Consider the following 13,653-nt stretch of genomic DNA (forward strand, 5'->3'; position numbering starts at 1 on the left):
ACACACACTCTCAACCACTGAATAGCGCGCACACACACGTGCACACACACACTGTTTCAAGTGAACAAATACGGCACCTCATCCAGTATAACTACAACAGAATATTGCACACATTCATGTTTGCTTCATTAAATATTACAACCATATAGTCTATATACAGTAAAGTAACTGCAAACATGTAAGCATATAACAACCCCTGACCATCAATAGAATACATGTTGTATATTTACAAGGGTAAATTAGTACATGCTTGCCCGGGAACTGAAATGCAAAGCAATCAAATTTCAAGCAACTTTTATTGCAACACATGTGGAAAAAGAAATAAAAGAGTTCATTTGCTAGTGAACTACTTGTATTATTGAGCATGGCTCTTTGATCAATAATGGTCTGTACAAACCACAATGGATATAGCCATTAGAATGCTATAGCAGTATATCCCAGGGGGTACATATTCCACAGTCTTTCCTCTAATAGGTTTTCAGATGCATTCTTTGTAAGTGCAACAACACATGCAGTATTTATTGCTCTTTGCTGTGTATAACACCTTGATTGTCTATCATGTAACTGCTCTGTATGAGTATTATTGAAAATGTCATTTATTCTATTTGGAATAATGAATTCATAAGCACAAAATAGTTTAGCTCATATTATTATTCATATAAATTCTGGTAAACCTCTTACAATATGGGTTCAAAACTGTGAGCTACATTGTCTGGTACAGCACACAGACATTTCCCATTGCTGCACATGCTCAGAGCTCGATACCAACCTGATTTACTCTTCCATTGATGTTTGCTGCAGAGAGTAATGATTATGTGCCAGAGTTAGTGCTAAATAGTATCTGACAAGGCATGGAAAGGTCTCTCTTGGAACAGTTGCACCCATGCCGGACACTGGCTGCTCCTGCCATAGACTCAACACTGTAGACATCAAGAGTTCATACTTAACAGTCAATGCACGGTGTTGCATAACATTGGGGCACCAATTACCACTGGCTGGATGGAAATATGTTTCCACTGCACATTGTAAACTATGTAAAGCTGCTTTGTTTACAGGTGGGAACTTGTGCAAACTTTCTTGTTTTCTTGTTTGGATGAGCTGAGCAATAATCTAGTTTTTTATTACACAAAAATTAATAAGGTGTTGACATTATTTCTCCATTTATTTCCTAAGCTGAGGATAGTAAATTGTGTAGGTCTAGCAAACAGAAGATCAGCCCAACAGGAGCTCTACCCACCACATTAATCCAACCTGTGTGAGAGTAATCCAGTTTACTGGAACGATCTGAGGTTCCTCAAATCATTTCCATATAATCAAAGTAGGTTAAACTTACTTTGACATGCAATATTTTTTTCTGTATGTTGCATCAAATGCCCTAGAATTCAAAACATGCTATCTTACAAAATCACGGTGCATAGAAATTCATCAATGAATTTATATTCATTACCACAAGCCCCCGCACACACCCACATAAACACACACAGGGGTTACTTTTTTAAAATCTAAAATCATCATCTGAATGAATTTATTTGCCCTTTTTTTCAAATATTATGTTTTCAGCAGTATCAACTAAAGACTTTTATTCATCATTTTATTATTTTTATTATTAAGCCACTGTTAATGCAATCAATAGTCGTAGCAGTAGTAGTGTAGTAGGCTGTGATGACATTTAATAAAAGGATGACTACGCCACCTAGAGATACAAAGACGGAAGTACCTCAACGCAAAAGTAAAGATGGCGGGGAAATTGTCTATTTGTTCCTGAGTTTTGTCTTTAAGGCCTTATCCCAGGCTGAGAGATCCCATACATTTTATCAATAATTCCCCAAAACTTTACCAATCAAATATTTAAGGATAAGAAAAATAGTATCAGCTATGGTTGTGGGATTTGGATCTGCCAATTATACTAATTGAGGCGAGATATACAGGCAGCCGTGAAGGAAGTGGTGCCTGATAGAAAAAACTGAGAGAATAATAACCCATAGTACGGAAGCTTGCTGTTACTAAGTTACGGAACAACGCAAAAGGAGTTAGTTCAATATGGCGAAAATACAACGAAAACTGCAATAATAATAGTGTTCTTATCCTTTTATACAATGAAAACAGGGTAAATCGGCATTTATTCACCCGTCAGTTACTGTATAAGCATAAAGTGTCTCAGTCAAGATGGAGAGCGAAGAGACATTGGTAAGTGAACATGTTTTAATGATTCAATAACGCTACTTGAGGCTCCATATTAAAGTGGAGATTCGCCCAGTGTAAATGAAATAATATTAGTAAACTAAATGATGTTAGGTAGCTAATACCTACTAAGATATGTAACGGTAGCTAGGTTAAACGAGAGAGGACTGTTCGTAAGACCTTTCAAAATGTTAAGCTGTTGACCGTAAATGAAGCTACTTAACCTTAAGCTAACATGTACTATAGCTTAACGTCAAATGCAGGATTCCTCTTTCCACGTTGCTTTTCAACGAGCAGCTTGTGATTGAGAGCGAGTTTTACAAAGAGTTTTTTGCTACTGTTTACTAACAGTACATTGATTTCCCCTCAGGCTTTGATCAGGTACCATTGCTATGAAAAATATTTCAGTCACGCTGTAAACGCTGCAGCAGCTGCTAAGAGGAAATTCAGCAATGATCCTATCTACAGCTTTTGGCATGCATATGGTACCCTAATGCAAGGTAAGCCTGAAAGAATCAAATAAAATCATAGCATAAGCCTTCTGGTGTCTCTTTGCCCTCTGTCACATGTTCGCTTATGCCATTATTTCACCACAGATCAAATTCAAGAAGCCACAATAGAGTTGGACACAATAAGAGATACTCGAGATGTATCTCTCTGCACGTTAATGGCCCTTGTCTATGCTGAGAAAAAAAAGGCAAACCCAGGTAAGCCAGCAAAGTTCTCTTGTCACAGGTGTTTGCCCAGGACTGTACACACTTGTTGGTAATATTCTAATAAGTGTGTTTGCATTCACAGACAGGGAAGTCATTCAAGAACTTGATGCTAAGGTCAAAGAGGATCGTAAAAGTGCATCTCCCAAGAGTCTGTACAATGCTGGGATGTTTCTCTGGCTGTTGGGGCGAAATGATAAAGCAAGGGAGTACACAGAGAGAATGATCAAACTCTCCAATGGCTCTAGAGAGGTGAGACTTGCATTCTTGTCATATGTCTGAGAACTGTTACTTGTCCATTTTATGCTTATGATATGGTGGGCATTCTGGCTTCTCATCTGACTGTTATTTGTTGTTCAGGGGATAATTCTGAAAGCCTGGATAGATGTGACATCTGGTAAAGACGCCTATGCCAAAAAGGCTGGAAAATACTTTGATGAGGGACTGAAAGAGAGACAAGATGCTTTTGGCCTGATGGGAAAGGTGAGATAGGAAATGCAGCTCCATATTGACTATTCTCAATTTCCTATGCCTCCTGCAGTACTTATTGTGTCCACCTGAGTCACTTTTTGATTTAAATTGTCCCTTGTCTTTACTGTGCTGAGTGTACTTTTAGTGTCTTGCAGTTCCTTTGGACATTAATTGGATTATTCCTCGATAGCTTTTGAGACTTTGCATCCATTGTTGTTCTTGATAAGTTTATTACTTTTAGACATGTAGATGTTTCATTCGTAATGATTAATATAGATTCATGTATTTTACTAGCCTGTGCATATCATACACCTTACGTAATGGTTTGTCTGTCCTAGGCACAATACTATGAATATCGTCAGAACTACTCCGGAGCATTAGAGATGGTTAATCAAGTCATTGTTAGTTTCCCTGGGTTCTTGCCTGCTCTCACCAAGAAGATGAAACTGTTGCTGAGTCTTCAAGACTGGGAGCAAACCATAGATGCAGCACACAGGTAATCAGTTAGGAGGTTTCTGTCAAATCATACAAAGAGGTCACATCTGCCTCACTGCAAGATTATCTGAGTACTTGTCCCCAGATTTTTAACAAAAGCACAAGAAACACTTACAGTGTCTCTGGTGAGATCAGAAAGAGCAGGAAACATTTGCAATCACCACCAGGGATGGAAGAAAAAAAAAACAGTCTGTCTTTACAAATGGCTCTGCATTCAAGTGCAAATGAAACACTAGCGTGATGCCTTGAACCAGTGTATACTGACTAAGCTATTGTTTGTCCTCGCCCCTCTGGACAGACGCCAGTGTCAGACAGCATGAAAAGGCCTTTGAGCCAAAGTGCTGGAGTCTAACACCATTCGAAGGATGCGTTGGTTCAGGTTTGCTGAACAGGGGGAAGAGTGATTACTCAGGTTGCACCAACTTCAGAGCCTTGCCCTCACTGAGATGTGAATTAAGAGGGATCCCACCAGCAAACAGTATACTTTACATCCTTAGGCAGACTTCACAGTTCCTTTTAGTTTTAATGTTATTTGTATGGGAGCTTAACACAGTACAGCAGCAGTATCAGATATTCTATGTCTATCAATCAAAAACATCCAAGCTTATTAAGTGTAGGAGATGGACTTCATTCACTGGGCCTTGTGTCATATTTCAGGCTTTTACAGAAGGATAAAAATAACCTGGAGGCCCTACAGATGCTAGCTCTACATTCTTTATGTAGAGATGGAGATATTACAGAGGTAAAGTTCGCACACCTTCGCATGTTCATACTTGTAGCAAATCAGCAGGAATTGGAATAAAATGTGAAATACTCACAGTTACATATGATGGATCAGTGGTAAAGTGCTGGTCAATTTACAGAAACTGTTTTTTACCCCCCCCCCCCCCCCCCCCCCCCCCCCCCCACTGGCAGTCAACAAAGCAGCTTTCAAACCTCATCACCAGCTTGGAAATTGTGGAACCACACAACCCTGAGCTTTTCTACAGGATGTCTCTAGCCTTCACCCGTGTTGTAAGATTATTTTCTATCTTCTGTCTGCATTCTTGATGCTACAGTATTGGGCCTTTTTTACTGAAGAGGTCCTTGACTTGCATTCTTGGAAATTCAGCATTTATTGCATTTATTGTTGTTGTTTCCTTATAGTGTGGACGAAATGAGAAAGTGATCGAGCAGACGTTCAGAATGGTGGAAAGAGCTTTCTCTTTGGCATCGGGGGACTCAGATTTAGCCACAGAGTTGGGCTACCAGATGGTGCTTCAAGGCAGAATCAAAGAGGCCATGAAGTGGTACAAGACTGCCATGACTTTGGATGAAACTAGTGTTTCTGCTTTGACTGGTAACATGTTACAATGATTAATGATGCCTACATGCCTACACTCCAGCTCTATACATACTTTATAAACAAATTCTTGAGATATAGCATTTTTTCTCTACACAGGTATAATTCGTTGCCAGCTGATAGAGGGCCACCTTGAAGATGCAGAGCAACAGTTGGAATTTCTCACAGAGATTCAACAGTCCATTGGGAAATCAGGGGTAATGTCTTTTTATAAATGCTGATAGATGGCAACATGAAGTGTCTTTTACAATATTAAAAGTATTGTAGAGGATGAGACCTAACATTATTTACAGTCAACTGTTTTTCAAAGCACTAACCACACTATTTTTTATGTCTTTCATCATCGTCTAGTGTAAAATGCCCTTGTCGAGTTTTCCTCCTTTCTACCTTCCTCTGTCTATTTTCCGACATCAAACCATTTTTGCTTTTCTCCTTCTGTAATTCTGTTTTTCAACCGCATTAGGAGCTACTCTACCTGCGTGCAGTGCTGGCAGTGAGAAAGCGGCAACCCCAGGAAGAGGTGACCAACCTGCTGAACGATGCAGTGGACACACACTTCTCCACACTCCAGGGTCTACCTCTGGGAGTGGAGTACTTTGAGAAGCTGAACCCTGACTTCCTGTTGGAGATCGTCAAAGAGTATCTTGCACTGTGTCCTGCTAAGGTACGACTTGGAGACTCATCAATGACTGTTGGTCCTTTAAAAAACTGTGTAAATTCTTGGCCTTAAAGGTAGTCACTGCAAGTGTGCCTCAGTAACTTCTATATGTATTTTGCCACTTGGGATTGTGTTTTACTTCACAGATTTGGGGATGGCACTCTATGATAGAGGTATGCATACTTCTCTTAATAAGACTCATCATGAAAAAATAAATAACACTTTTACTGTTGATGTTTCAGCCTCCAGCCCAGGGCCACCCTCCTGCTCCTCAGCTCCAGCACTGTGCCACATTGCTGGATACAGTGGTCAAGATTGTGCCAGGTCTCCTTCAAGGGGTCTTCCTGCTTGCCAAAGTCAGATATCAGTCTGGTGAGCACTGCATTTGAAATAAATATGATTTGGTTGCTTTTCTGTAGATGCTATTTTAAACTGCATTGCCTCTGTGTTTGTTCAGGTGACATTGACGCTGCTCAGAGCGGTCTACATCATTGCTTGGACCACTGTCCTTCTCATGCAGATGCTCATCTGCTCATGGCACAGATCCATCTGCTGCAGGGTAACTTCACACTGTGCTCCCAGTCACTTGAACTCTGCCTCAGCCATAACTTTGAGGTAAGATCACCATCAGCATGATAGTAATATCAGCAGCAAAATGTGCAGATACATTGCAGTTCTGCCACCTTTTTCTTTGACATTTAGGAGCTTTTCAGCTCGTAATCAGTTAGACATATTAATACAACAAAAGTCATACATAAAAAGAAGAAAAAATAGCATCAGATGGATATATTGTATCTGACAAGATAGTTATTTCTTGCTTGAATCAAGAACTCTACCACAGATTTATGTACATGAGCAGCACAGTATTGATGTTGGTTAACTACAAAGACTGTATGTTGCATTCTTGTCCATTTCAGATTCGAGAACATCCGTTGTACCACCTGATCAAAGCTCAGGCAAAGAAGAAGATGGGTGAGCTGACGGAGGCTATTCAGACATTGCAGATGGCCATGAGTCTTCCAGGGGTCCGCCGGGCCGGATCTTCATCCAAATCCAAGATCAAGAAGATGGAGCTGAGTCCTGCTGACTGTGTCTCCGTCTTCTTGGAGTTAGCTGAGGCCCTGTGGCTCAACGGAGAACAGGTAAGATAGTGAGTTTTTACATAAGAAAGCTTGCATATGATGTTATCCCGTTTAATTTAAAGTTTTTTTTAAAGCACTCTAGAGGTTGTTCTTTATGGTTTGTGTAATATATTTTTGTGTTTTACTCTGTTGTGATTACTGTTAAAGGTTTTCATTCCAATAGTGTTCATGGGTTTCAACATACTCTATGCTTAGACTTGGAAAAAATACCTTACACACTCACAAATGGATTTAATGTTTCAGCATGAAGCCGCCAAGGTAATGCAGGATGCCATCAATGAGTTCTCGGGCACTCCTGAGGAGCTGCGTGTCACTATTGCCAATGCAGACCTGGCGCTGCTGCGTGGCGACACTGAGTTGGCACTGAGTATGCTTAGAAACATTACTCCTGAGCAGCCCTACTACATCCAAGCCAAGGAGAAAATGGCAGACGTATATCTGAACCACAGAAAAGAGAAACGTCTGTACGCGAGCTGTTACAGGTGAGCAGTAAATTTGAATCCTAATGAACAAAGAAAGTATACTGAAATCTTCAAGTGAGCTTGATGTAAGATAGCAGCTGAACAATTGAGCAAAGATACTCCGTCTGAAACCTAATGCACTGTAAATGTTTGTCTGAACAGTAATGGCTGAAAGTTAATTAAATACATGACTCTAGGATGCCTAACATTTCATCCAGTTGAGTCTGAAGTAAAATTCAGAAGACCACAAGCTTAAACTAAATCAGATAAAATCTTAACTGAAGCCATCCATGCAGTAAAGAGGAAATGTGCAAAGCTCTCTCCTGTCTCCTCCTGGTCCCTGATGCTACTTCAATTGACAGCTGAGAAGTAGTAAAGCATGACTGAACCTCAGACCAACAGAGACATATGTCAACATAATGAAGTACTGTACACCATATGTGATGTAACATCTCTGCCTGTTCTCTAGAGAAATGGTGGAGAAGCTGCCCATTCCTCACACATATCTCTTACTGGGTGATGCTTACATGAACATTCAAGAGGTAAGTGGGAGATGCAATGGATCTGTGTCTGATTAGATATTGTCTTTATCACATAACAATGGATTTGTGTGGGTATTGACTCAGTTAGAGTGGCATTAAAGCTGCTGCATGCTTCAAATAAACTAATCATAAGTCTAATCACAGTTATATTTTCGCAAAGTCTTTTATTCCGCTTCCAAAATAGCTTAAGTCAAAGGTTTAGTGAATAACTGTCCTTCTCTGATCGATTATAAATAGAAGAGACATAAATGTGTAGCCTCTGTGTTTCATTGTATTTCTATATATCTGTTCTTACCATTCATGTTAAGGAGCCTTGCTGTTTTCTGATCTTTCCCCTGTTGCTGTGCTGTGATGGAACTGTAATGTAGTCCATGACAAAGGTTTTACCTTGGATGATTAGTACCATCAGTGCACAACTGAATATTTTTGGGGGTGCTTCTCTGTAAAATCTAACAAAACATAACACTCCACAGTGCTTCTGCACAAGTTTAGAGTAGCAAGTTAGCAGGAATTGCCCCAAGCCTTTTGTAATCGCATCACTGTGTGAGGTTCTCAGAAATTTCCACTTACTTCCACTCTTGGCTTTGTTCAAATGTATTGATGAAATCATTCTACTGTACAGTAACTGTCAGTAGTTTTATAAACACAGTGAAGGATGTGGCCAGAGAGACACTTGCTGGAAAATCTGAAAAACTGTAGATAACTTAGTGTTCAAGTTGAGAAAAAGTTAAATGTTCTGGCAAATAATGAGTTAAGAATGAAGAGAGAGAGCAAATAGTAGCAGCAAAAACATCCATGTGTACGATTAAACAAGAATCAACACGTGATTAATGTATGACAGTATTTTAAAATCACTCACTGCATGCACACGGTGGCTCGCAAAGGAACATTAGAAGCACATTCCATATAAGCAGAAGCTTAACAAAAGTAATAAACAACTTATCACCAGGTCAGTGGAAACTAGAGGATTGTAACACAGTATGATATGTATGGTTTATATAAAAGAGGAAATAGGGCTAATAATATAAGAAAAAAATAATGCCATAATTGTAGGTGAATGCTCAACTCAGAATGTTAAATAGGGAAGAATAAATGAACTAAATCTAATTAATATGGGAAGTGATTATTTAGTCATCTCATGCCTTTTTGTAGGAAAAACTGTTAGACCACAGTATAAAACAAACAGCACTATCCTGAAGCAGCTTGGTGTTTTAATTAATAAGCTAAACAAAAGGTGCAAAAATAATATCTGAAACAAGAAAGGAGACGGTTAACACAAACTACATATCTCTCACTAATGAAATCAGACGAAAAGCCAAAATGTACCATTCAATGATTTTATGGGTGGTGAGTTGAGCCTCTTCAGAGATCTTATCTCTTTTAATTTAACAGCTCTTTGAGGTGTTTACCATGTGTTCACCACATTTTATAAATAATGACATGTATTAGACTCCCTGAATAATATTTACAAAAACTTCAAAGCAACAACAAACCATCACACCACTTACGGTAAGATGTGTTTATCCTCAGCCAGAGAAAGCCATTGAGGTTTACGAGCATGCCTTGAAGAAAAACCCCAAAGATGGTGCTTTAGCCAGCAAGATCGGGAAAGCTCTGGTCAAGACTCATAACTACGTCAAGGTTTGTATCGAACGCTTTTAAAGATAAACATGATCCACTCAAAGTGAAACCCAGTGTTGACACAAAGCTGCTGTTACACAGGCGATAAATTACTATGAAGCTGCCCTGAAGACTGAGCAACAGAACTTCCTGCGCTATGACCTGGCTGAGCTGCTGATGAAGATGAAGCAGTATGAGCGCTGTGAGAGAGTCCTGCATGATGCTCTGGACCATGAGCCAGGTACTAATGACTTCACGGTACTCCACACACAGTGAACTCTCTTTACTAGGACTCCTGACATCATGTTTCTAACATTTAACATTTTCTTTGGATATACCAAGTGAATGAACTACCAGCCCTCTCAGATGATTGCCGCTATCTGGTCCTGTTGGCAAAGATCCAAAATAAGGTTGACAAAACTGAAGAAGCTTTACTTTCCCTGCAAAGAGTAAGTTTCTAGTTTCTCTGGTTTTCTAAAACTAAAAGTCATCTGTTAGCATTTTGTATCCAAATTTTTATGTGATTATTTCTAAGCGCTCCTTAATTGTTCAGTAACCAAATTCTGCAACCTTTTTTTTGTAATCATGTTTTATTACTTGTTTTTATGGAGGTGATTACGATGATTATAGGTTATTGCGGTTGCGCTTATGCTGTTCATAGGCCCGCGATGTGCAGGCCAAGGTGCTGAAACGGGTGCAGTTGGAGCAGCCTGACGCCGTCCCCGTGCAGAAGCAGCTTGCTGCCGAGATCTGCGCCGAGATCGCTAAACACTACACAAGTCAGAGGGGCTATGAGAGAGCAGTCAAATTCTACAAAGAAGCTCTTGTGTATTGTGAGACTGATCGCAAGGTCAGTGCAGCTGAATCAAAACGTCCTGTGTACTCACTGCAGCTGTGGTTGACAAGCCCTGGCATCTTTTTTAGAATCTCATCCCTTTATTTATAAAATGTTGTGATCCTCGTTAGTTTGATTTAAGCAAAAGATCTGATTTATCTATCGTGCCTTGTTTCACAAAGATTGCTGTCACATTATCTAAAAAAAAAATCATGGTCTCCTTATTCCTAGGTGATGCTGGAGTTGGCACGGCTTTACCTTACTCTGGATGAGGTAGACGCGTGCCAGGAGCAATGCAGCATCATTTTGAAGAATGACCAGTTTAACGAAGATGCAACTCTGGTTTGTTCTGTCTGTCTTTTACCACATGTTTTACCATAACCTTTCTTGGAATTTATTTGTAGAGCTTACTTTTAACATATGTTTGTTCTTAGATGATGGCTGACCTTATGTTCAGGAAGCAAGACTATGAACAGGCAGTTTTCCACTTTCAACAACTCCTGGAGCGCAAACCAGGTGCAAAAATCGCCACGTGTCTCTTAAGACATTAATACACTACCATCTCTCAAAGCATAATAACTTGCACCTGTTATTTTCAGACAACTACCCAACACTGTCACGTCTTATTGACTTGTTGCGGAGAGCTGGGAAGTTGGAAGAAGTGCCAAGATTTCTTGATATGGCAGAAAAACATTCTTCCAGGACTAGGTTTGATCCTGGGTTTAACTACTGCAAAGGACTTTATCTTTGGTAAGTCTGTTAAGAGTGTTTTCTTGAGATTACGGGGACATCTGTTTCAAGTCTCGCACATTATGTGACTAACCTTGTGCTTGCTGCTCAGGTACACAGGAGAACCCAATGATGCTCTACGACACTTCAACAAAGCACGGAAAGACAATGATTGGGGTCAAAATGCTGTGTATAACATGATTGAAATCTACTTAAATCCTGACAATGACACCATGGGAGGAGAAGTATTTGAGAATTTAGATGGTGAAATTGGGTATGTGTACTCAATAAATAGTATGGAGCATAGTAACTGAAAGATTCGACTCCTCATTATACATTGTGTTTTAACCCTACAGTTCACAGACTTGCTTCTACTGCTAACATGCTTCAACTTCTTTTTTCTCATCAGGAACTCCACAGAGAAGCAGGAGTCGGAGCAGCTTGCTGTGAGAACAGCCGAGAAGCTTCTGAAGGAGTTAAAGCCTCAGACACCGGGTGGACACATACAGCTCCGCATCCTGGAGAACTACTGCTTTCTGGCGACTAAACAGAAGGCCAATGTAGAGAAAGCCCTCACTGTTTTCACAGAGATTGCAAACAATGAGGTAAGCAAACTCCAGATGGTGTGCATGAGTTACATCACCCTCTCCTGTGTAAATATACCCACACCAGGAACTGTCAATTATTTCAGGCTCTCTTAACATCAGTCATACCATTTGGTTATAAACTACTCATTACACTGTATCAGGCAAATCTTAAATGAATTGTGTACAGTATAAGTCATTGCGATTACTATGTTCTGAGTATTGTTTCACTTTAAATGAAGTCAGTATGTTTTTGATGTAAACAAATGGGAGTGGGAAAAGTTGGGGAAGATGTTTTCAGATTCATCCTGTCTAACAAGGATTCTTTGGTTGATTTCAGAAAGACCACGTGCCAGCCCTGTTGGCCATGGCGACAGCTTACATGATACTAAAACAAACTCCCCGAGCCAGGAACCAGCTCAAACGCATAGCTAAGATGAACTGGAGCATTGTTGACGCCGATGAGTTTGAGAAAAGCTGGCTGCTCCTGGCAGACATCTACATCCATTCGGGGAAGTATGACATGGCTGCGGACCTCTTAAAGAGATGCCTAAATCATAACAAGGTCAGCCTGAAAATATTGTCACTGCTGAAATATAATTTTTTTTGTTACGAGGCCATCCAATTCACACAAAACCTTTTTCCCCCCCCCCCTTATTTTGGAGATTTATAATGCGGAGGCCGATTTTTATGCTTTTTAATTCTTTGTGATAATAATTGCACTTTTTTTCCGCAGTCATGCTGTAAAGTTTATGAATATCTGGGCTACATAATGGAAAAAGAGCAGGCGTTCCGTGATGCAGCACTCAACTATGAACTGGCTTGGAAATATGGGAATCAGACTAATCCAAATATTGGTATGTCAACCAAAATCACATGTCCGGTTCTATTTATTTATTAAGAACAAAAGGTATTTCAAAAATGTAATGTCTGTTTTTTTATTTCAGGATACAAGCTTGCTTTCAACTATTTAAAAGCAAAGAGGCATGTTGATGCCATAGATGTGTGTCATAAGGTGGGTGTCAGAACTATGGGTGCCAAGAGTCTTAAGAACTTTGATCTTTTTTTTTTCCCACCATGACTCAACTTTACTTCCATCCACAGGTTCTGGCTGCTTATCCAAACTATCCAAGAATTAGAAAGGATGTCCTGGACAAAGCCCGCGTTGCCCTGCGATCTTAAGAGTTGGACCTGCGAGTGTGTATGTGTATGTTTATGTGTTTGTATATGTGTGTGTGTGTGTGTGTGTGTGTGAGTGAGAGAGAGAGAGAGAGAGAGAGAGAGAGAGAGAGAGAGAGAGAGATGGAACCAAGGTCTCCGCAATAAAATTATTTACTTTGATGGAATCCATTTTTATTGTTCGGCTTTTACTGACAAGTTAATGTGCAGTTATTTCTATTATTTCTTTGGGATACCACTCAACTTGCTATGTACATTTTTTGGAGTATATGAATAATTGGGTGCTGGCAATCAAGAGGGAAAACACAGTGCACAGAGGTTCAGGCACATTCACAACTGAAAGCATTTTTTTTCTCTTTCCTCCCAAAGTCAAGTACCAAACTTCTCATTTTTGAGCCTAAAAACAAAAAGATATAGTAGAAGGGAATAGTCTGTATTAAGGGACATTTAAGCTTTATTTATCAGGAATGCATACATGCTCCCTTATCTATCAGATCACCTATTTTCAATCTGATACATGATATCTTCTTATTGTCTTTCAAGTGATTTCCTAAAGCTCATTTATATGAAAATCTGTGTAAAATATTGTTGGATTGTTTGTGTGTATTTCTCATTTTTCAGCATTAAAAGATGAAATTATTTAGACATGAAGATGTCTCTGGTCTGCTGTTTTTTTCTCCAGATGATTTCATTCATGTTAT

At 39.6% G+C, this 13,653-nt stretch overlaps 1 protein-coding gene across 1 annotated transcript; it reads left to right on the forward strand.

Moving 5' to 3' along the window:
• Positions 1 to 1,993: 1,993 nt before the first annotated feature.
• ttc21b (tetratricopeptide repeat domain 21B) lies at positions 1,994 to 13,603 on the forward strand. Its single transcript, XM_042425608.1, has 29 exons — positions 1,994 to 2,187; positions 2,552 to 2,681; positions 2,778 to 2,888; positions 2,980 to 3,146; positions 3,255 to 3,377; positions 3,704 to 3,861; positions 4,518 to 4,602; positions 4,776 to 4,874; positions 5,007 to 5,199; positions 5,302 to 5,399; positions 5,666 to 5,866; positions 6,103 to 6,232; positions 6,318 to 6,475; positions 6,778 to 7,002; positions 7,246 to 7,484; positions 7,933 to 8,005; positions 9,536 to 9,646; positions 9,728 to 9,866; positions 9,968 to 10,074; positions 10,287 to 10,475; positions 10,692 to 10,802; positions 10,895 to 10,976; positions 11,060 to 11,210; positions 11,302 to 11,463; positions 11,599 to 11,794; positions 12,114 to 12,338; positions 12,510 to 12,630; positions 12,721 to 12,788; positions 12,878 to 13,603. The coding sequence occupies exons 1-29, from the start codon at positions 2,167 to 2,169 to the stop codon at positions 12,953 to 12,955; spliced, it is 3,951 nt and encodes a 1,316-aa protein (XP_042281542.1). The 5' UTR covers positions 1,994 to 2,166; the 3' UTR covers positions 12,956 to 13,603.
• Positions 13,604 to 13,653: the final 50 nt, after the last annotated feature.

Source organism: Thunnus maccoyii, chromosome 11 (genome assembly GCF_910596095.1).
Source record: "Thunnus maccoyii chromosome 11, fThuMac1.1, whole genome shotgun sequence".
NCBI classification, from domain to species: Eukaryota; Metazoa; Chordata; class Actinopteri; order Scombriformes; family Scombridae; genus Thunnus; species Thunnus maccoyii.